This window comes from Larus michahellis, chromosome Z, assembly GCF_964199755.1.
Source record: "Larus michahellis chromosome Z, bLarMic1.1, whole genome shotgun sequence".
Lineage (NCBI taxonomy): Eukaryota > Metazoa > Chordata > Aves > Charadriiformes > Laridae > Larus > Larus michahellis.
In genome coordinates, this window is record NC_133930.1 from 77687429 (window position 1) to 77710683 (window position 23255).

At 42.4% G+C, this 23255-nt stretch overlaps 1 protein-coding gene across 2 annotated transcripts in view; it reads right to left on the minus strand.

Moving 5' to 3' along the window:
* Positions 1-1337: 1337 nt before the first annotated feature.
* The window catches only part of GRIN3A (glutamate ionotropic receptor NMDA type subunit 3A), a 75546-nt gene continuing 53628 nt past the window's right edge, over positions 1338-23255 (minus strand). For both annotated transcript variants that reach the window (XM_074569079.1, XM_074569078.1), the window contains 6 exons: positions 22619-22764; positions 21073-21188; positions 18801-18952; positions 7210-7374; positions 6370-6443; positions 1338-2811 (listed from right to left, as the gene is read on the minus strand). In XM_074569079.1, the coding sequence (XP_074425180.1) occupies positions 2475-2811; positions 6370-6443; positions 7210-7374; positions 18801-18952; positions 21073-21188; positions 22619-22764 (990 nt within the window). In that variant the 3' untranslated portion in view covers positions 1338-2474. The remainder of the gene's footprint in view (positions 2812-6369; positions 6444-7209; positions 7375-18800; positions 18953-21072; positions 21189-22618; positions 22765-23255) is intronic.

Below are 23255 nucleotides of genomic sequence, written 5' to 3' on the forward strand. Positions count from 1 at the left end.
AGGGAGGAATCAAACATGAGGCCCAACAATGTGGACAGGCCAGAACCATCTACAGTTACTAGTGCATCTTGTCGTAGCCAGTCCTCCCCCTGGTTACGCAGGCAATGATGTGTGTGTGATATTCCCCATCCCGTAGAAAGCTACAGCAATCTTTTTTCTGTCTCCTGTGGCATCAGGCTGGAGCAATAGGTGAATAAGAAAATAACATGCCAAAATGTGTCTCTCTTATGCAACAAGTTGGTCCTTCTCCCAAAAGGCTTCTAGTTAGTGCTGCAGCGATTTGGAGCAATCCCTATTCTGCATTTCACATGGGAGCAGCCCCTAAGGCACCCACCAGAAATACAGATTTTTGCTTAACATTAATTATTAGGTGTTTGACTTTTTTTTCCACTTATTTTTTTGTTTTTAAATGAAGAGTGATTTGTTGAAAGATTGGGTGTTTGGATTGGAATTTTGAACTTGAACATGCACGTTTTTGTTATTTGATATCATTAGCATTTTCAATTACTTTAAAAAAAATCTTTCTGGGCTTATGCTTAAACTGTTGATAAATGTATTTATAAAATCGTGCAGAAATATTTTTTTCCTAGTGTTTGTCTCATAATGATGAAAAGAGCAGTGTTCATATGTTCTAACCAAATGACGTTGGAGGTTGTAAGGTAGTGGATGCTACACAAATAAAAAGCTCTTCCTAAAAAGCTTATTATCTAAATGAGGGAGGGAGGGTAAAGGAGGGCAAGAAAAGCAACCTGAGTGACTTGTCCCTAGGCATGTAGCTTGCCAGGAGCAAGGGAAGACGGGACATCCTACATCTTTCAGACCTAGCTGATGTGCAGGCCTCTGGATCCCGCTTTCCTCTTTTATGTCCTAATTACTCTTTTCTGTGTTTCTGACAGTATTGAAAGAAGCACGCTTGCTGCCCAAAAGCAGAGGCCAAGGACCAAGCAGGGAATAGAATATGAACTCCTCTTGATAAGGCTAATTAGTCTGGGTATCGCTGCTAGCAGCTTTTAGTGGTCCGTGCAGAGCTTTTCATTTGCAAGTGTGTTTCAAAGGTTAAAGGTGCAAAAAGGTAGAATGCCTTTTCAATCCCCAGAATACAGTTTCAGATCTGCTTGTAGCCTTCAGACAATGCCTGGTGAGAACATCACCCCTGTCAACATTCACACAGGTGGATGGAGACACAGAGAGGATAAAAATTACTTTGGTGACCTATCTGGGAGACCAGAGTTAATTCTGACAGTGTTAAAAATGTTCTTTTTCTCTGTCATGCGGGATGCATTGGGAAGTATTGTTTAAATATTCATAGAAATCCTGTTTAAATAACACAGTCAGTTGGGTTGATGCAGTATTTATTCAGATGCTGAACAGCTTACCCTTCCTTCCCTCTACTCATCATTCAGGTGGGAGAGAGCTTCACTTAGTACATTGCCTTTAAAACCGCAACTCTTTTCTCCTTCACAGTGAGCCCTGGTCCACAGGGAGGCTTTGGTGACTCCTTTTGACTTTGCTGGGAGCTTGGTGTCAGAATAAATCATGGACCAGAGCACCTTTATGTCACTTTGGCTGTGAGAAAGAACCTTACTGTCAACTGAAGACAGAGAATGTTAAGGGAGTAGTTTCACATTGGTAAATACTTCACCTTTGGTGGTAAACAGTGATGTATGGTACTGCCACCCCTCCCTTCCCCTCATACTTGCTGTGGGCCACCGTGAACCCAACCCTCACATCTGCCAGTGCAGCTGTTTGCATGGCTTCTCTCTGGGTGGGAGTGGAAGCTGAACCTGGGCTCAGAAGCAGACACGAGGTGGTGGTTTGGTTTTCGCCAAGTTATTTTTAAGCTGGGTGAGTTCCTTTTTCACAGTCACAGAGCAGCCGCATCTGCATTTGTGCTGACAGAGCTGAGGGAATGGTGTGTACTGGGATTGCCACCAAGAATTTGTCTCGTGAAACCACAGCTTGTGCCAGGAGGGAAGGGACTGCCAACACAGAACTAGCACCTGCCGTAATGAGGCAACTATAAGGAGCCTTGGCATGAGCGGAGACTAGACCCATAGATATTACAACAAAAACATACCAACAAGGGACATGCTTTCAATGAGCAGTTTAAATTTCCTTTTTTTTTTTTCCTTTTTCTTTTTTTTTTGAATTAATGCACAGAAAGGGCTAAAAAAGTGGGAACCTCACTGTGCTGTCAAGTGGAGGAACCAGGAACACTCACTGTTCGGATGCTCCTTGTTTCTCCAGTCCCTGGGGAATGGCTGACGTTTGCCAGGAGAATGAGAAACTTGTTATGAAAGGAGGAGGACTCAGGAGGGTGGCAGTGGCTGTGGGCTGCTGCAATTCTGCTCTCGTGAAGAGCGTATTGCCTGCTTTATTTTCGCACCTCTTTCTGGCGTTACAAAAGTGTGTTACAAATTTTACGGAGGAAGGGAAGAAAGGAAGAAAAGAGGAAAGGGCCCAGGTGTGCTGGCCTAGGGCTCTGCAGTCCTGTTTGTCCTCTGGTACTCTTCCAGCTCTGATTTCCTGTCCATGGCGAGTTGCAGCTCCTGCTTGATGATTTCGATCTGCTTCTCCAGCTCCGCAAGCTCTTGCGTGACGGAGGTCCTCGTAATATTGAGGGACTCTGCTTTCCCATTGGTCGTTAAAGAAGCCGGAGTCTCCCTCCTCACCTGTGGCAGGGGGATGTCTTGGTGCTGTCGGATCGTCACCTCATTTTGCCCTTCGTCGGTGCAGATATATTTTTTCCGATGACAGTTGCCCAGATTGGCGGTATTCCACACAGCATGCTGGCTGTTCCCTACATGGGACCTGAACAGAGATGTGAGAGTTAATATAAAATCCGAGCCTGCTCCTGTGTGTATGCAACCCTCTCCTGTGAGCCAGCCTACTGGAAAAACATGATGCTGCTCTTGCGAATTACATAGAAATATCATTCCTTTATCCTAGCAATTACTTTTCTCAAGAAGCACAAATCATGATCACAAATGGCCAGATTTTTCTGATCAAACCATAGCAGAGACTAGAACAGAATCCTAAAATTCATCTCCCCCAAAACTTTTTTTTGTTGTTAATTATGAAATTACAGTCCTCTCAACTCCATTTTAGGAAAATGTGAGTTCTCTGGCTCCAAAGCTTTCTGAAAGTTTTTGTGGTTGCCATGCCCTTAGTTTGTTACAGCGTTAGCCCTTTGTGTGCTAGCAGTCTGTGCTAGCTTGGGCATTTGCTTCCATGGAGGAGCAAAGAGGCTGCCCGGAGTTGGTGTGGAGAGATGAAGGGGAAAGCGTGTCCTTTGGATCTGAGGTCTTCTTGAGTAGCTGCTTGTGCGTTGGGAGATGGACACAACGATGTGTATCCAAACCTTGCAGTGTACAGACATGAGCCTCCTGACATAACAAATAGAATTGGGAATTTTTCATGTTGGGGGAGAAATTCCCATTTGGGAACTTTTTCAAATGCTTCAGTGTTTTCCTGTGGAGAAGCCTTTCCAAAATACTTTGATTCCAGAGAATCCTTTCCCTCTTTCTTGGGAACTTCTCTTTGTAACCCTCCCAAATCAGGGTTTTCTGAGGAGCACCCTGTGGCCTCCACTCTCCAACTGGAACGTAAGGAAGCACAGTTTGCTGCTGTGGGAGAGGAGCCTGGCTCTCCTACCTGCTTTACCTTTTGGACAGGTCTGTGTGCGTTCATTTTATAAACTGAGGTCGAAACTCTGAAGTAGTTGCTCGTAAGACTGCTGTCATAGATGTCTTCTGTGGATATCCTTGCACAAAACGCCTATTAGTGTGAGCTGCCAAGCGATAAGTTAAGGAAGAGGATTAACATTTCGGGACTGGGATTGCTGAAAACAGCTGGATTCAGGAGTCTGGAGCTAGGACTAGATACTTTTCTCACCTGCCTGCAGAGAAGGAAGTTGGAAAGTCGAAATTTCTCTAGAGGAGTTGGCAATCAGGAGCATTTTCAAAAAAAAGGGGATGGCAGAGAGGGAGGAAGGGCGGCTTGAGGCAGGAGTGGTCACGCTCCGGAGGGCTCAGGCAACCCCGGCCGGGAGGTGTATGTAGAGTTGTTTACTTTTGTGTAGATTGGCAATTTTCTTCTATTTCAAAATAAAAGCTAGGAAGACTCACAAGTCTTGTGCTAAACTGGATGTGTGTTTTGTGATGAAATTATGTTAATCCCCTGAAGAGATGAAAACAAGAACGTACCTCCTGAAGCACATTTCAGACAAGGAACGGGATTAGCCTGGGCAAGTAGAAACTGGCAAAGCATTTCCAGGGCCAAGAGCAGACAGCGGTCCAGCCAAAAAAGGTCACTTAGCAAAAAGTGGCACAACTGACATGGGACTGATGTCCCCAGAGGTGTCTCCCTGCTGTGGAGCTCTGCAGAGCCCACGGTCCCCAGGGTCCTGGGCAGACAGTGCAACCAACTTGCCTTGGAGCAGAAGTACACTTCTCAGAGAAGGTGCAGCCCTTTGTTTCATAAATATTTCTCAGAGTTATATCATTAATCTATAATTTCTGGTACATTTTTCTTTCACAAATCAAAATACAGCTTTTTCATGAATGTTAGTAACTGATATAGCTTCTGCTGCTGCTGGTGGCAGTGCTTTTGTCTGGGGGTCTGGGCAGGTGGTTTTAACAAAGGCTACGGCCCACAGTTAACACTCAGGTTTCATCAAGTAGATGAAAACCTTCACAGTTTGGCTGCTGATGCTGAGCAGCTCTCCTAGTGTTTGGAAAGTTACGACCTAAAAAAACCAGTGGCTTTTCTCCCCTGAGGGAAACAGCAGTAGCATAATACAAATATTTTTCCACCTCTTTTCCATATCTTGGTGCTTTTAATAATTCCACAGTCCCCAGCAGGAATAAAAGAAAGTGTAGTAATATAATTGATTTGAGAGCTCTAGGTTGTACCTTGCTATGTCAGTATTTATGCCAAGCTGGGCACCATGTCACTAGGTGTCTTGATTGAAGCTCACCATAATTCTGAGCAAACAGCAGCTCAGACCACGAGAAGAGCAAGGATGATGGGCGGGTGTCCGTGCACACGCACACACATGGGCTGGATGCTGTGTGGGCAGAAGTTTTTGGGCACCAGCACATCTTCACTCTCAATGTTGAAAGAATATTCGTGTGGTTCTTTTCCTACGCCGTTCGCTGTGGGGCTTGTGGCCGTTTCCTTGTGTTATGAAATTTTTGCACTGCTCAGTACATGGCGAATAGGTTCAGCTGGTGCTTTTTGTATCATCAAAGATAGAGAGAGCCCCCTCCTCCGGAAGACTCTCCCTCCGGCTGAGTTAGCGCCGCGGGCTGTGGGAGTGCGAACGCTACCGCCCAGCAAGGAGGCTGCAGCAGGAGGAAACGTTTCGCACCAGCCAGATGCTGGCACCGACATCAAAAGCGAGGAGCTGCTGTGTGCAAGGAGGTGCCACATGATGGGGTTTTGTGGGGCAATAAGATGAAAGAATGAAGAGAGGAAATTAACCAAATGTCCTTTTATATACTTGTTTGTATGTATAGGCAGTCTAGGAGCTTATAGCTGCTTGCTTCTTACATTTGTTGCCATTAGTACAGGAATGACAAACTAAACACAACATACATTTACACGCATGGGTTTCAGTCATGCCAAATATCTAGCAACAGCCTGGAAGACATTTTTTTTTCCTATCGTCTGTGGCTGAACTTATCTGTAGAAAAGCAATACTGCTGCCTGTGGACTTAAAAAGTGCACTAATAGTTTTGAGTTACTGAGCAAATGCATAGTTTTAATAAAATGCCTTGTGTTCCTGGTAGCTAGAGATAAGATTATCTCCTATTCAGAAGACACAGGCTATGAAAACGAGGAAGGTTGTTACCTACTTTTTTTCTCCAACAAGAGTTGTTTGAGACAAAGGTTTCTGAAAGGACTGCATTTTCCTCTTCTCAGCTTTCTTATTTCTCATTCTGAAAAATAAGAAAGCTGAAAAGGTTTCTAATATGTATACTGCTTGATCGCTCATTCACTGTGAAGCTGTTTTACAGGGCTCTATTTATCTGCTAGTGCTTCAGCGTGTGAGTAATTAATTACCTAGGAACAAGGGCAGTAGACTTAAACGACTGCAAAGCCTGTCCTTAGAATGGGGGTGCTTTTATTAGCTGTACACGAAATCATGAAAGGACAAAATTTCAAGATTTAATACATTCTATTGGAAACAATTAATTAATTTCTGCCTCCTTCCCTTGTCACTTCTATCTTGTTTCTTTTTTTTTTTTTTTTTGGTTTTATTATCTTTGAGGTCTACTAGATGGCTAAGTAGATATCCAGACACAACATATTTAATTTCAAAGTAATTTTCATAGTTTGTGTTTTAAGGCATGCAACACTTCCCACCTCTTTTCTCCTCGTTTTGTCTTAGGCTGGCATTTGTCCTCAATAAATGAACTGTTCAGTGCACGATGTAATCTCTAGAGGGAGAAGAAGAAAATAAATTAGTAAAAGCAAGATTAAGAACAGCTCCATAAATAGGTAAACAATTTGGGCTTTGTGCAATGGACTTGAGCATAAATTATTTTTCACATTCAAGGATACAAGCAATGTCTGTGCATTGTCATTACAACAGATTTATTTTCACACAGTTTCCGAAGGAAGGGCAATCAATGAAAGGTTGATAAATAGGTTGCAAACAATCCTTGATGTTAGAATTCCTCAGAAAAAAAGCAAACTTTGTTATTTTCTAAACGATCTCTTTCGCTGTGCTGCTTTAAAGCAACAGAAGCTCTTTCTTTCTGTGCCTTTTGCTGCAAAGTAACCTCTTCCTTTACAGTGAAGACCTACAGCCATTTTCTTCCATTATTTTCCTAGAATAATGAAAGAAGTTACCCAGCACTTCTTGCATGCATCAAAAGTTTGGGAATTTGTAACTGTGAGATAAAATATTCTGGTTAGACAGTTCAGGAGAACAACACTGTTGCTTCTGGTGTCCAAAACAGTTGTTAAGGTTACAAGCGCAAATGGAAAGGTCCCTTTTGCAGGCTTTGCAGTTGTGAATATTTGAACTCTTTCCGCTGTGCTTCTCATTCCATCATTAAGGAAGCCTCTTCAAAATCTAGAAGCTGCTGCCACACTTCAAATGCTAATCGTCAGAGCCCTTACAACGTTTTGCACCTTGTTCTTGTCCAGGCCTTCTTAATCAGCCACACAACCTTCACAGGGTTACTTCTGAATGCGTACCTGACTTGTATGGAGCCAGTACTTCATCTTGGATTTCTTCTTGATGCGTGGCAGGACCAGTCTGTACACGATGTGTTCCCCAATGGTAGTGAGAATGGACAAACCAAACCCAATGCACAGCATCACAAAGAGCCCAGAAAAATGCTTGATGCCCATTTGCAGTGTCTGTGAATAAAAACAAAGTGGGAAGTTAACGAAGTAGGCCGTTAGTGTATTTTAACAGATGCTTCTGTTTTCTCCTTTGGAAAGGTGGTCTGACTGAATATGCAGTGGTGAAATACTGCGGAATAGCCTGGATGCTGTTCACAACAAAGCCTTTCTGTGCTGCAGAGAGCTTGGTGGTCAGTGAGAGCAAAGGACCTGTAATGGGAATGAGAATTAGCCGCAGACCTGGGAATTTTTTATCCTTGTGCTGTTTCCCTAATGAGATTAAGTGTTGAATACGTATGGGAATCCAGTATTTGTGGTGTCTTTGCATTTGTAAAAGCAAATACTGCTCGACAGAATACAGTCAATGAACTGTAGAGCAAGTCCTTCATCAGCAGTAAGCTAAGCCTGACTGTTCATATTTTCTAGGAATTGATCATTAACTTCCCCTTTTTGTGCTTTACCCTTGATGGAAGGTCACGGAGAAAATGTTTTGAAGAAGTAGCACAAACATGGCAACTCTCCATTCCCTACATTAACAGGACTGAAAATGTGTTTGTTAGGAACCCTGACTGCAGTTATGAAAACCAGGAACACTGTCACCTTGTTCTGCCGACCCACCCTTTTCATGTAGGGTAGGAAGCCTTTAACGAGTTCGAGTCTTTAATTGGCATTAATCTTGTTTGAAGACCAAGAAACCATGTACAGCAGCCATCTGTACCACAAACACCTGCATTCCAATGGGTGAGTCAGGTTTGCATTTAATGTATAATCTTACTACCTTTATTCTCATGCCTCCGTAACTTGGTTATGAGTTTATCAATAACTAAAATCTCTTGCTAATAATTACGGCCCACAAACTACTTTGGAAATATTTCCAAGAATACAAGTTCTACTTGTGCCTTTCTATTAAAGAATGTTGTTCCCCAAGTCAGAAAAAAAAGGGATCAGAAAATTGCTTGGGTAGGGTTGTGTGTCAGGAGATGGTATCTGGGATGCCATCACCCTGGATAACTGACCTGGTGCGTTCCTTCAGTTTGTTGTTAGTTTGGTGGGTGGGTGGTAGTGGGGATTCTGCTTTGTTACAACTACAGATGTACAATCCAGAAAAGAAACTGGATTTAGCCAAGAGATAAATCACAGAATGTTTGAAAAATCTTCTTATGACATCATTTTAAGCCAACGAGTTGATTAGTGATGAGTCCATTGAAGTTGAAGGCTTGGAAGCCCCTTTGTGTATTTGTTGGGCGATTGTGAGCGGTATTTCTCTCTTCTGGTTTTCATATTTGATTTCTGTTCTTTAAAACACAATGATATGAGATAGCATATCACAGGTTTTTAACAAGAACAGAGATTCAGCAATCTAGCAGAGTGAGAACTTTTGCATGTGGCACTGGCAATGAATGCTTATTTTGGGGGTTCTCTGCCAAAATCAACCTGCTTGCCCTCAAGCACACTGAGCAGAATTTTTGGGAAAAGAATTTTTATACCAGTGAACAAACACTTCAAGGGTGTTGAAGGGTATAAGGGGGTTGTAAAAGCAATTTCCAAAGAAATTTACTGCAGCCTGGAAAGGAAAGTGGAAAACCACCATAGAAGGATGCTGGGGTAGAAGGGAGTCAAGAGTTTTGGCACGAGGGTTTTCTGATACTGAGAGTGCATCAGTTCAACCTAAATGCAAATCTCAGCATTGGAATGTCTTATTGTCAAAAGCCTGTTGTCCCATACATTGTCCTTCCAGTTAGGGGAACAGGAGGGTGACACAAAAATCACAGATGGTAACACTTTAAGCCACTCAAAAACCAAAGTGTTTGAACTGGCCTGGCCTGTTTCTTTCAATTAGCAGTGAAGCCCAACTTCTAGCTGAGGTAGCATAAAAGCAGAATGAGGGCCCGCGTCTTACCTTTTTCACAGAGGTCTTTAGAGCCAAGACCTCAGTATGACCCACCTCTAACTTCAGCACATATAAGTATCTGTAGGAAGCAAAAAGACTGCTATCCGTACTAGCTGAACGTAACAGTTAAATGTGCTTTTGTTAATTCTCCAAGAAGCATTAATGCAAATCACTTGCTTCCCAAAAAGGATGTTCAAAGGCAAGCATGAAATGACTTCCTTAGAGATGTAGAGTTAATAGTAAACATAAGAATAAATTGAATGAGAAATGGAATAATGATTAAAAAGGAACAGATTTGCTCAGTCATCTGAAGAACACACACCTGTATGTGTATGTGTGTGCGTATATGTATATAAATTTATCTCTATATATATGCTCCCAGGCTACTGCTGTTTGATGTCATACGGAATAACAGCGTATGGACAGACATTGCCATAAGCTCCCTCAGTGTCAGGAACCTGTGACTCAGCTGGGTGAAGGTCCTTTTGCTTAGCTGCTTGAGAAGTAATGCAGAAGTCCCCACAGGCAGGGGAGATCAGTAAGGAGGCCCGATCTGCTAGCGTTAGGTTGCTGTATGGTAGGGAGCATTTATGTTGCTCTGAAAATGGGCACTAGGTTTAATGGGATGTGATAAAACTCTAGCCATGTAAAATAGTAATTAAGAGAAGACACACAGTGGCAATTGCAGTGGGGATTCCTGCGTGCGTGAGATGTCTCCTTCAGCCTGAGGTTGCTGTTTGATGCCACCCCAGTACTGCTGCAGAGAGAACACTTGGCCAGCTCCGTAAATGAAAAATAACTCCCTGGTCTTCAGTAAAGCTGCTCTGAGTTATGCTGATGAGGGTCTGGCCCACTGTCCTGTCAGCTCTGCAGAATCATTTTCTACCTTCCCTGGAAACAGGTGAAAGAGACTCCAGCACTGGCATCTCAGATGTGTTTTTCACTTGTAATAGATAGATAGCTTTTGAAATTGTCCCAAACAAGACATCTTTTCCTAGGAAAGGGAATGCCAAAACAAAGCGTCAATAATATTTCATCTAGCAATATAGAAGATAACGCGTTGACAGAGCTGCCTGATAAAGGCTGCACAGGAGAGGGTGATTTTTGAGACTAAATTAAGTGGGGAAATGAGGTAGGGGAGAAATAATTAGCACAGTATGTCTTACAGTGTATGGAATGATTATTTATAGGAATATCAGTACATTTACATACCATTGTAAAAAGGCAATTTATCAGCTGTTCATAATTACTGCAGACACACAAGTTAACTAATAAAGGAAACGATCTAATAGAGGCACCTCTCATTTTCATAGCTTCATTCTGATTTGTATCAGAGCAGCAAGCTCTACTACTTATTTTGTAGTTTTTGTATGTATTTGTAGGTGATATACATAGAATGTTTTTGGAAAGAGCAGCAATATACTGGATCCTCCGTATCACTGCTTTCCTCTCTGCTGAAGTGGCAGGGGTCAGGTGTGTGTTAGGTATGGGAATAAAACCCCATAATATGTTATATTCTCTATTAACCCAGGATAAAAATATAGTCCTTGCTCCAACTCTGTAATCATAAATTCAGGAGGTAGCTCGCTGCATTTTAGGAGAAGGTACTCAATTATGCCCATGTGGTGGTTCTGAAGCAATAAGCAACCACAGTCAATCCTGTGATAACTACAGCTAATGGGAGCTAAGCACCACAATGGTAACAGCCTCTAAGTTATTTGCCACTTGGAAATTGGGAAATTGGCAGTTTCTGAAAACCAACAAATACAAGAACAGAAGTGGAGGTATCTGCTTTTTTTAATGTATCCCTGGAGAGGCTTTTCTGATTTGTCAACCCATATCTGCGATTGCTACCTAAACATGTCGTGCTGTCTCCTCTGTAGTTAGGTGCTTTTTCTTTTGGCCCTGAAGAGAAGGAAGGGGATGCAAAGAAAAGAGTTTGATACTTGCGTTCTTTTTGAAGGGGGAGGCAGAGACAAAAAACAGCACTCAGTGATTTCATTATTGGATTTCATGTGAAAAACTCCTGCTTTACTCCCTACTACAAGAGATTGTAAATGCTTTACTCTCCCTGGTTGTACTCAGAGCAGTGAATAAACCATCAAGCCTGTGGTCCAGCTTTGACTAATTAGAAGCCTCTAAAGATTTTTGTGGATGCTTTGCAGGTTGGCAGCACAGCACAGGTATTGGTGCTACACACTGCTGAACCCAAACACTAAACCGGGATATCATGTGTGTATTAGCTATAACAATGAGCTAGCCTGTTTGATAGCGTTTTTCCCGCAAGGATTTTAAAAAGCTTTGCTGAGATCAGGAAGTTAAATTTTGCAGCACCTGTGTGAGGAAGGAATTATTTCCAGCTTTACTAGGGATAAATGGATATAAAGGGCAGATTTCTAAACTCATTTGGGCATCTCAGTAGGTTTTCAAAATCCTACTGATGCTGATCCTTATATTTAGCTAACTAAGTACTATTAAAACCTGTCCCTCTCTCCAGACACAGGCATTTTTGTAGCTGCAGAAAGACTGTTATTTACTTATTTATTATTCATTCTTGTAGCTTTCTATGCTCTCAAAGAAGTGGCAGCATTGAAGTAATATATATTCAACCTCTTTAGAGAGATTATCCTTAGCAAAGACCAGTAACCATAGCTTTAGGGTTTCAAGTGCCAAATTTTAAGATACTGTAAATCATTGTCTCGCATTAGCAAGACAAGTTCCTTTCCCACCTTCTTGTGAGGAGTTTTGCACAGATCTGGAAAAACACTCCCTTTTGTAAGAAATCTTTTTCTTTCAACTCATCCATTTTCCGGGCCCTGTCTGTAGTGGGAAGAAAAACAATACACACATTACCCAAAGTAGGTACCGAGAAGATGTTTGCCTTTGTGATATCACAGGCTGGTGAATTGGGAATAACAGCTTTGTCTCCTCAGATAGTGAACTTCTGGGTTTTTTTTTTCATTTTTGACAGGTGGATCTAAATCTGTTCCTCATTTCCAGGAAACTCAAAACGTGCTTCTCCTGACTCTGTTGTCAGACTCAATACTCATACACTCCTTTCTTCAGAACCATTATGGAAAGTACTTTTTTCCTCAGGGCAAGTCCAGATGCCACTGCCTCTTCCCACATCAAGATGACCCCTTCACAATGCAACGTCTGTCATTTTGTGATACCCTTCTTCATAATGCTCCCGGTCCTCCAGCGGGCAAGGGCCAGTCTCCTCCCCAGGCTCCATACGTGCAGACTGAGCAAATTGTCTTGGCAGCCAAATCTTTTTTTCCTGTTCTTTGTGTTTGTTTTTCACACACTGGTAACAAGGTACCATGAAAGGTGACTGACGGGCGGCTTTTATTTATGAGCACAGGGCAGTTTGTTCCCTTTGCAGAGGGGTCTGTGTGCCCTTCCCTTGACACCTGCACTACACCAGCGAAAACATATAAACCACAGCTTCAAGGTTATGGCTAGAAAACTGACCGTTGAGTTGTTGGGTGACTGGTATAACAAAAAAGGAAACTAACTTTTGACCTTTAAGGAGACCAGGCAAAACTCAGAGCAGAAAGGCACAATTTGCTGGAGGACAACTGGACAAAATCATGTGAAGATGAATGAGGAACTGTCTGATTGTGCCGAGGCAAAGATCGCCAGGTCAGGCACAAGCCACAGTGGGTCAAGTTAGAGTAAGTTCCTTCAACGACTCCAGAGAAGAGCCGTCAGTGGATCCCACCACTGCTGAGAGAAGAAGAGAGGATGAAAAGGCTTCGTCTTTGCTGTGTGCCTGATCTGGATCAGATGGAAGCCCATGGTCAACGACCGATGCCCACCATTAATAGCATGGACCTCTCCCTCAGGCACTGGTAGGAGGTGCACGGCACCATGCCCTTCCCCACCCGTGAAAAGTAGTGGGTCTACAATGACAGGATCATTTGGGCTGGCATCATTTGTGTGCTTGCATATATTGTTATTGTAAATGTCAGGTTAGATACTGTTTGTATCTTCATATGAACAGTATCTTCACACGAACAGTATCTTCACACGAAGGACCTTCACACAATCCTTTGTGCTTCACACAAACAGTATCAGGTTAGATAGCATTTGCGTGAAGCATCAGTACGTTGTTGATATTAATAGCTGGGATACTGTTATGTAACAATATAGAATTTTTTATTCCATGTATTGATTACTATCTGACTGAACTGCCAGTCTATGTGCAAACCAGCCTCTGAGTTCTACAGCTTCAGGTGTCCTGTGGCACTTGAGAATGGAGAATATACAAGCCTTTCAAGTGAAATAGAAGACACAGTTTCAACAATAACATCTTAAAAAAATGTAGCTGAAAAGCTATGAAACAGTCTGTATGCATAGTTAGCTTTTCCCGAAGCCTGAGTACTCTTTGGGCCAGAAGAGGTCCTTCTCTTTCATCCTGCCTTGAGAAACTGCCATGTGCCAGCTCGTCTCCTAAACACCCTGCCCGGTCTGAACAGTCAGAACCACTGCTAATTGGCAGGAAACCTGCCCGTTCAGGCCATCCACCCTGCCTGCTGTCATAGCGGCTTGGTGCCACAGCTGTTTTGCTACCATGAGCAGAAAGAAGCAAAGCTGCCAATTCACTGTATTTTTGGTTCCCCAAAATGCCACGGAAAGAATCTGCAGTCTCTCCTGAGCTTGGGTGGAGCTAATACGCTGCGGGGGAAAGTCCTAGAAGTGCGGCTCCTGCATTAATGAGTGTAACAGTAGAGGAAGGGCTAAGTGTATTGTATGCAAACTGAAAATGAATGACACTGATTATGTCTAGATGAAATATGTGCAAATACAACTCTGCCAGCCCTGCTTCCCTCCTGCACCATGCTCTGCCCTAAGTAGGGACTTACCAAATTTACAACACAGAAATTCCTTTGAGACTGGCATATGACAATTTTAAATCAAGAGTACTCAAGCTGTACTGCTAGTGACTAGCAATCAGTGTGAACAGCCGCTGCTACCAACAATTACTTGTGGTGGAGAGGTTAAGATGCAATTCACTGCAGTAATTCATTCCAAGCTTGAGTTAGCTGCATCCCCCACGAACGATCCAACGGGTGCTGGCCAGAGTAATATGCCTTGGGCAAGGGGGTTTGCTGAAAAGATTCGCACAAAACTGTGGAGTCAAGCCCCACTGACCTCTGCACTTTCAAACTCATCTTTATTTGGTTTCTCAGCTTGAGGAGTCGCTGCAAATTTTCCAGCCCCAGTCTGGGTCGTGCCTTTCCAAGACAACTTTGTTTTCAAATGCAATATAAAATGAGCAAAGTGCTGCCAGATAGAGAGAGATGGAAAGAGCTATCAGTGAGTTCTGCCACAGGAAATATAATTTCCCAGTGTAAGACTAGGAAAAAATTATAAGTAGGAAGATGAATCTCAAAACAAAGCTAAAGAAAAACTAACCTCGGTGGGCAGGAGTGGCAGGTGGATAAGAATCAGGTTCAGCCTAAAAGGGTGATGACAAAAAAGGAAGATGGATATTTCACCCATTTAAAAGCTATACTGATCAATATTTCACCTACATATATTCCCATTTTTGGGTCATTACTCTTGGTCAACAGGAGCAGTGTGTCACAGACCAAATTTATCAAAAAGACATAGAAAAATGCAAAGCCTTACTCTAGCTATCAAAAGGCAATTGCTGAGTCTTAGTTTGGTAGATAATCCGTATGAATGACTACCCACTTAGAAGCTGAGACTTTTTCGGAAATGAATTATCTGCTTCTGTGTTGAACATTGTCCACACTTCAGTGAATCTGTTGAATGTTACTGTGACTGATTGCAGGGAGTTAAATAACAGAGATTTCTGGGCTGTACAGAGGTAAAGAATATGACCTGACATAGAGATAAGACCAAGAATAATTCCCATGCTTCTTGATGTAATGACGGGGAAGCTATGCTTTAGAAAGTGTCCACTGCTTGGCCTTGTTTAGTTTAGTAAATTTGTCCCAGCTGTGAAATTTCAAGCTCTAAAATCTGCAAGTTATTGGCCAAGAGTAGTGGCTGAAGAGGAGGGGATGCTCATGGGAGATGTGGTAGAAGTAGAATAATTCAGGAAAAGGAAGGTCTGGACTTAGCAGACCTTACCCCAACAACGGCACAGACTTATAACTGGACTTTTGTTTCTGCTCGCTCTTTCTGATTGCATAAGGCCCTTGAGTACATGATGATTTTCTGGGCTCCACAGTTCAAGAGAGACAGGGAACTACTGGAGAGAGTCCAGCGTAGGGCAACAAAGGTGATTGAGGGACTGGAGCACCTCCCTTATGAGGAAAGGCTGAGAGAGCTGGGACTCTTTAGCCTGCAGAAGAGAAGGCTGAGGGGGGACCTTATTAATGTTTACAAGTATCTAAAGGGTGGGTTTAAGGAGGATGGAGCCAGAGTCTTTTCAGTGGTTCCCCGTAACAGGACGAGGGGTAACGGGCACAAGCTGGAACATAGGAAGTTCTGATCAAATATGAGAAAAAACTTCTTTACGGTGAGGGTGACAGAGCACTGGAACAGGCTGCCCAGGGAGGTTGTGGAGTCCCCTTCTCTGGAGACTTTCAAGACCCGCCTGGATGCAGTCCTGCTTTAGCAGGACCCCTGCTTTAGCAGGGGAGTTGGACTAGATGATCTCTAGAGGTCCCTTCCAACTCTGAAAAATTCCATGATTCCATGATTTGTAAAAGGACAAAGTCTTTGAGTGACTTTTTAGAGTCCTTCAGTTCAGTCACCTGAATTAGCTTGTTGGACCTTGGCCTCTGGAGAAAAACTCAGTTAGGCATGCTGGGTTAGCACAACTGAAGATCAAATAGGGAATACAGTCAGAAAACCAGCCTCAACGCAGCCAGACCTGCCTTCCTTTCTGGCATCACATGGAGGTTACACTCAAAAGACTGCATTACTTTAAAGCACAGCATGTCTTCCATCTGTGACCCTATGCTTAAAACCTATTCAACACTGAGAAAAAAGGAAGTCTATGGGACTATTCACGTGACAGAATCAGAATTTTCTTTTCAGACTGGAGCAGCTCTTTTCCCACTTCCTCTCCCTTTGCTGGGAGACCTTGAGGAATCTTTGAGTACTTCAACCATGTCATTGTTTTTTCATGCCATGAACACAGGGAATTTTAAAGCTTACCTGGAAAAAAGACTCGGTATTTTGTTGGTGAACATGAAGGAGTTAATGAAAATCTAGGGAAGCAAAAGAACTGGGTTTGCCTCAAAGATAATGTACTAGCAGTAGCTCAGGAGGAAAATGGTATGGTCTTTCCTCATATTTTTAAACTGCAAAGGGCTTTCAGAAGAGTAACTGTAAAAATGACATTCTGCCTATCAGATTTTTTCCCTCCAGTTTGAATGCAAGGTTTATTCTATCTTTGCTCAGGTTTGCTTTTCTTTACAAAAAGACAAATCCAGTTGGCTTTATAATATGCCTTCTGCAGTTTGCCCAGACAGAGCTTATTTTCTCTATTACAGTATTTGATATGGCAGAAAAAAAAGTTCCTGGAGATAGTACTGAGATCCTAAGGCTTAGAGCAGTGGTCTCCAAACTTTTTTTGATTGCACACCTCTACCAGTAATTTTTTTAGCATGCACCCCCATATAAGTATATTTATTTATAATTTTTCTATATATACATATGTATTACTAAAGTTCTAGCATTTTCTTCCTGCACTACAGTGGATCGTCTCCTGCAGCCCCAGGGACTGTATGCACCCCACTCTAGAGACCACTGGCTTAAAGGAGCAAATATATATTCTGGGAGAAAACCAGTACTAAATAAAACCATATTTTTTGACCAGAAGATGTTTAGAACTGATTCTGTGGCTTAGCTATTTCTCTAGTAATACAGCGAATACAGCCCTGGATACGGCTACTGGAGTAAGATTCTTACGATTAGAGGAAGCTCCTTATGTCTCATTACTGGGGAACTGGTAAGAAGGTAAGTTGGCCTCTGCTATAAGAGTTTTTAGTTTTAAGACAGCTGTGGTAATTAATGCCATTACCATCTGGTAATTTTCCTGAGACTTAACTCAAAAGATTGTGTTAAAATGGAGAGTAACAAGAGGTCACTGAATGAAGTGCTTGTCAGGAACAGATACATCAGCTACATTGAAAAGAAAATTCCCCAGATACCTGTCTTGTTAGATGATAATATAATCTTCAGATAAGCTAGATCAGAAATAGCACTGAATACACACTTTTGTTTAAATGTGCTTTCTTGTTCTGAATTAATCACTTAAAACCGAAAAAACTGAATTGAAGAAGTTGAATAAAAATAAATTGGATTTTCTTCTATGAATGCCTGATGTTAAAATATAATTTATTTCATATTGGCACAATCTTAATGAAAAAGTTAAAAATGTAATGCAGAAATACTCCAAAAATCTATGTATTAGAGCAGTATGTATTAAAGCAGTCTAATAAGGTTTTACTTTGTCTGATCTCTAGAAAATGTCTAAACATTTTTTCCAGTGATCTAGTTAGCAGTGAGAGGTTTGCAGACAGAGGCCCAGGTGACTGCTGAAGGGCACGGGTCAGAGTCCTGGGAAAATGGGCTCCTGTTTTAAGGTAGAATGGCCACACTACCACTTCCTCGGGGAAGACACAGGTTTGGTTTGATGTTTGGCTGAACGCTCTGTGAAGGAGACAGCATACTTCTAGCTACGCGTTCTGTGCCAGTGAGAACGCATAGACTACGTCTTTTAGAACACCTTCAGCTAAAAGTGTATTTAGCTTTAAGCTTCAGGAATGCTGGATCTTTTGATTCCTCAGTACTTTATCTTTTTTTACACGACAGTCTAGGGAACTTGACAAAAAAACGCTATTCCGGTAAGAGGAGTCCTGTTCTTATCAATAATGGCCTACATCTTCAGCTGCCACAAGCTGGCATAACCCCTGTGATTTGATACCAGGATGTAAAACCATGGAGATTTAGTTCCTTGTCCTGTAGATCTACTTAGACATGAAACCTGCTTCTCTTCTGTTCTTAGCATGGTATCCTAGTGGACCATTTCTAGCCAAAGTCCTATCTTTGGTACAAGTAGCTGCCACACATGTTAGGAAGCAGTCAGGGTTATATTAGAAATTTGGTATGTGCTAAATTCCCGCTCTCTCTCATTCTTTTGCTCTTGTTGGTCTCTGTGTTAGCTATTTTAGCTGTTGCTCCTGTGGGAGATGGTCCAGAGTCACTGACAGGTCCTGTAGATGGTGATAAACAAAACCGAGTGCATCAGAGAGATTTGTTGTGCAGTGTGCCTGATCACTTTTTTTTAGTGCTATGTTACACGCCCTGATTGTCTCCAGAAGCGCTCTCTGATGCATGCACTGCATGCCCAACTTAGCAGCACAGTCTTACTGATGTTTTTTCTCGTGCTCTGACCTGAACGCTGCTGGGCTTAGCATCTCTTGCTTTTGAAGCTTAATGCTTCCCTTCCGCTGCAGCCCATCTCTGTCATGTGTGTATGTCTACTGCACATTGTGAATGAGGGGAAATAATTGGCAACTTGAGCAAATCCTCATTTTTGTGACCCAAGTTCATTGCTTACCTCCGTGACAGCAAAGCTTCTTTTCCCACACGGAACAACCTTGTACCATTTGTCGTGCAGAACATCCATGAAACCGTGAGACTTGTACTGGCTTATCAGTTCAGAGATGTTTGAGGTGAGTGGAGAGTTCGGTGGAAGACCAATACCGTATCCTAGAAGGAAAAACAGGACAATCATCTCTCTCTTACTTGTTTGCTTTTGGTAAAGCATGTTAATTTCAGCTCGCAGCTCCCAGCGTGGCAGATCCAGTTGGCATTCTGCTTCAGCAAGCCAGTTCAAACCTGGATGCTGACTTACTGTGGACTGAGAATGCTGAGACGAGACTTTTTGCTGTGCAAAATAAGGTAGCCTCATAAAAACAGGATATGCAAATTCAAAATTATTACGGCCACAGAAGTAGTATGTAAAATTGAATGTTCAAAAAACTTAAGACGGAGGTACAGATAGATGAATACATCTGTCTAATCTCTAGGAACAGAGCCTTTTGCATGCTCTTGCTATGGGTTCTTCTTTTTTACCTTGCTTTAGCAATGGAAAAGGGCCTTAATGTCAAGTAAACCTTTCTGTGATCCCTTTACATTGTTACAGCAGTGGATGTGACTGTGGTGTCAGATGTGGCATTTTATTTTCCTCCCATGTATTTTCTGATGAGAAACTGTGTGTGCGTAAATGTATATAGAGGCAGTCTATATTATTGTCACACAGCAATGCAAAGCCCAGGGGCTATGGTTTCTGTTCATGCAGTTCTGCTCCGGCAGTGACATGGACCTCCAGACAGTAATAAATACAGTTTTTAGCCACCGTGTCATCTTTTACCACTTCAAAGTGCTGGTAAAGGACTTACTGTACGTGAAAATGGGTTCAGTAATTCTAAATGCGGTCTTTCAATTTGTAGAATCTGGGGTTTGACTTTAGAATATCAAATGCAATTCATGCCTGGAAGACATGCAGAGATGTCCTGCCAATTGCCTGCAGAGATTCCTTTCTAGTCTACTGTGGATTTTTGTTTTTCAGTTCAGAATTCAGAATTTCAGACTGTCTCCTTTAAAAAACCCCAATAAACAACAACCAACCCAAAACACAGGGAGAAAGAAAAAAAAAAACCATAAATGTACAGGAGTGGTAAATTTGCCATTACAGTGTCTTGCTTTTCAATGATGCAGTGTGATGTGGTTTGTTTTTTGTTCTGTATTGAAATTTGCTTTACTTGATTCAAAGTTGTGGAAGCTGGTGGTTTATGTCAGTAGAGCTGACCCTTCTGAAGTTGAAGATTTATCAGGTTCCATGAGCATGGTGAAACATGCTGCTGCACACACACAAATCCTGCTACAGCCTCAACAGCTCTCTGAGCAGCTATCCCACCCGATAACACAAAGAATAAGAAGAAAATGGATTGCTTTCAGGTCTCTGGTGTGAATCCAAACGGGAAACGCCGATGAGGTATAGCAAAAAGGAGCGCTCTACAAAATGCCTAGTGCTGGTGACTTGTAGCTGAAATGATTAAAATGCTCCGCTTCCCCTGGCCTTCATTTTGCATATTGCCTTCAATCAGGTCTGAACATTTCTGAAGGAGGTTGTCTTAATGTGCGATGGGAGCGGCCAGAGTGATTGCCCTTGGAGGAGTGGAAAGAGGGGACCTCAATCATTTCCACAGGCCATCCATCACAAAAGTGATTCCTGAAGTCTAATAGCTGCTAATGTGCTCACCCGTGCTGGAGGCCGCTTCAGACAAGCCTTGCTTCCAGGTTGCCTTCCCAAGCGTCCTTGCCAATACAGCAGGACTGCAGGAGGCTACGTACCAGCGTAGGCTCCCTTTAGCTTCAATTCGCTACGGATTCAGCGGGAATCTTAAGCTGGCCTTCAAAATGGGGACAGTATTTATCTGCTTCAGATGAGAGCGAAACTGTGGAACAGCATTTTGAACGTACTTCACTGAGTTTTGAACATGTGTAATGAAAGTGAACCTACAAAAAGCAAGGCTCGTTTCAGGTGCTATTTTATTTCATTGTGAGCGGGGAAATGGACTGTGCCTCCTACTTGTTTGGAGACAGACCATCTGAGCACTCGGAATAATTCCTATACTGAAATGGTACAAGTGATCTGAAAGATCAGAAACCACAAAAAAGGGGTAAACCTTGGTTCTGCTTAATCCCTGAGAATTTTACATGATCTTCAAGTTTTGCCTGCATACTTTCATTGAGAATACCAAATCACAATAAAGCAAATGCAACACGTGAGAAATAAAGCAGTCTGTTATAAAAGTTATTATTACCTTCAATAGCAAAGGGTTTTCCCACAGTTAGAAGCTTGCAGTCAGCATCTATTGATACCTCATAATCTAAGAGTGCTTTATCCATGATGAAGGCATCGAGCTTCTCTGGATCATGCCTGTGTTCAACATCAAAGTCAGAAACAATCACTCCACAGTCTAAGACTCAGTGATGCTCACTAAATATTTATCTATGGAGTTTTCTGGAAGATTACTGAATGAAAACAGACACCAGGGACTGCTATTTTAAACACAAAACTGATTTATATTTTGAAGAAGGGAATTGTGCGTGAACTACAAATATTGTGCATCTAGAGCAGGACAGTGGGCGTAGGACTTACTTTGCTCCCATGAAATACTACTGATCTGAAAGATGGAAAATTCTACAATGTGTTAGACTTCAACACAATTGAAAGGTAGCACAAAGCTTTATTGGAAAAGATCAAGAAATGCTAAAATATTAGTGCTGTCTTTGTTTCTTTGTGATGTTAAAGTTACAGTCATTAGAGCAAAAATGCGGGAGGATAACTCATACAAAGGTGTTTCTCCTCCCTTCTCCTTGAATATGAGGTGAATTAATTTCCGTCACCCAGATCAGCTTTTCTCTGTGTTCAGTCTTCATGAACAGAGGACTGAATTTTACTAACATAATCATTTATGAATAGCACGCTTGCATAAAATGATGATGTAAAGGAACAGTTGCAGTGCCTGCTCTCATCTGATCCAGGGACTGCACCCTCCACTCTTGTCACCTTAAAGGTCTGGGTGTTCTTCTGATGTGAAGTTACATTACTTCATTGATTTTGATGGATTGACTCCAGTGTACCCAAAGGAACTGCCGTGTATCTTAATTAACTTTAGGGTAGGTCTGTGAAAAAATATGTAAACAGGAAACAACTTCTGGTGAAAAATTCTCAGGCCATCTGTTATGCAACTTAATGAATTAAATTAATTGAATTATTTCAGGCTTATTATTTATCACCTCTCCTGTTTCCTAGCAGAGTGAATAAACTGTGTGACCCCACATTTTTAGGCACTATTCTATCTGAAGTACAGTGATGCCATGATTCCATGGTGTTTATTACTTTTTACCAGTCTAATGCTTCTTTTATTAATTTTAATGACAAATGCTTTAAGGTTTCTCTGTGAGAACCTTCTCTCCTCCCAGCATGCTGAAGATGCTGAGGAACCTCATTCGCAGCTGTTGCGTGGACTGTGATGTTTTTTTCTGGATGTTTCTCACTGCCTGATGAAGGGCCCCCAAGCACAGAAACCTGCCAGGATTTATGCATTGCCCATGCTTGATGGCACCCTAGCAGTTAGTGCAAAGCACTGCTTCCCCTGGAAACACTCCAGCTGGTGCTACGCTAGCTTGCTCTCCAAGTATCACTCCCTCCAGGTGATTACTTGCTTCCTTCTCGATCCATCTGCCACACTGCCTTCAGTGTCTGTTTTGCGGAATAAGTGATACTGAAAGTGGGAAACCCATCACCATCTCACTGCCACGCATTCTGGTTGAGTTGATCGGCTGTTGCATGCAGAGGCTCACTTGAGATACGCTACTCCATCTGGGGTTGCAGGGACATTGTACCGTCGCATGTACTCGTGCATCTCTGGGAAGCTTTGCCTCACGTAGTCTTCTGCGCTGCTTTCTCGCACAGTTCCAAACCGAAACCCTTGAGATGGGTGGTGGAGCTGAGGAGATGAAATTACAGATTAGAAGAGTCATTTGCCTCCTTCATATCTGCTCTTATGTGGGAACAGTTTATCAGAAATTCTCAGCATTCATAGACCTGCCTCTGATGTGTTCCTGCAGTCAGCTTTCCACATCACAGAAAAAGTTTGAAAAGACTTACCAGGTGACTGATTAGCCTGTTCGTGTACTTTCAGGATTCTCCTCAGGTGTGGAAAACGTTTCCCTTGAGACATGCTGAACCTCCCAAATCTAGGTGTCTAGTTTTATTATTTGTCTTTAAACCAGCCAACGCTTCAGGCAGTGTCATGAGAAGCCTCTAGGCTTGCTAGGATCCACTTTCTGGGGCTCTGGATAGCCAGTGAAGGACCCACAGTCTGTATTTGTTTTGGCAGAATGTCTTTTATTGACTCCTTAAGGATGACATTTAGTCTTCTGCAGAAGGGCAGCACCACAATTTAATTTGTAGAAGCTTACTAATTTCTAGAACCAT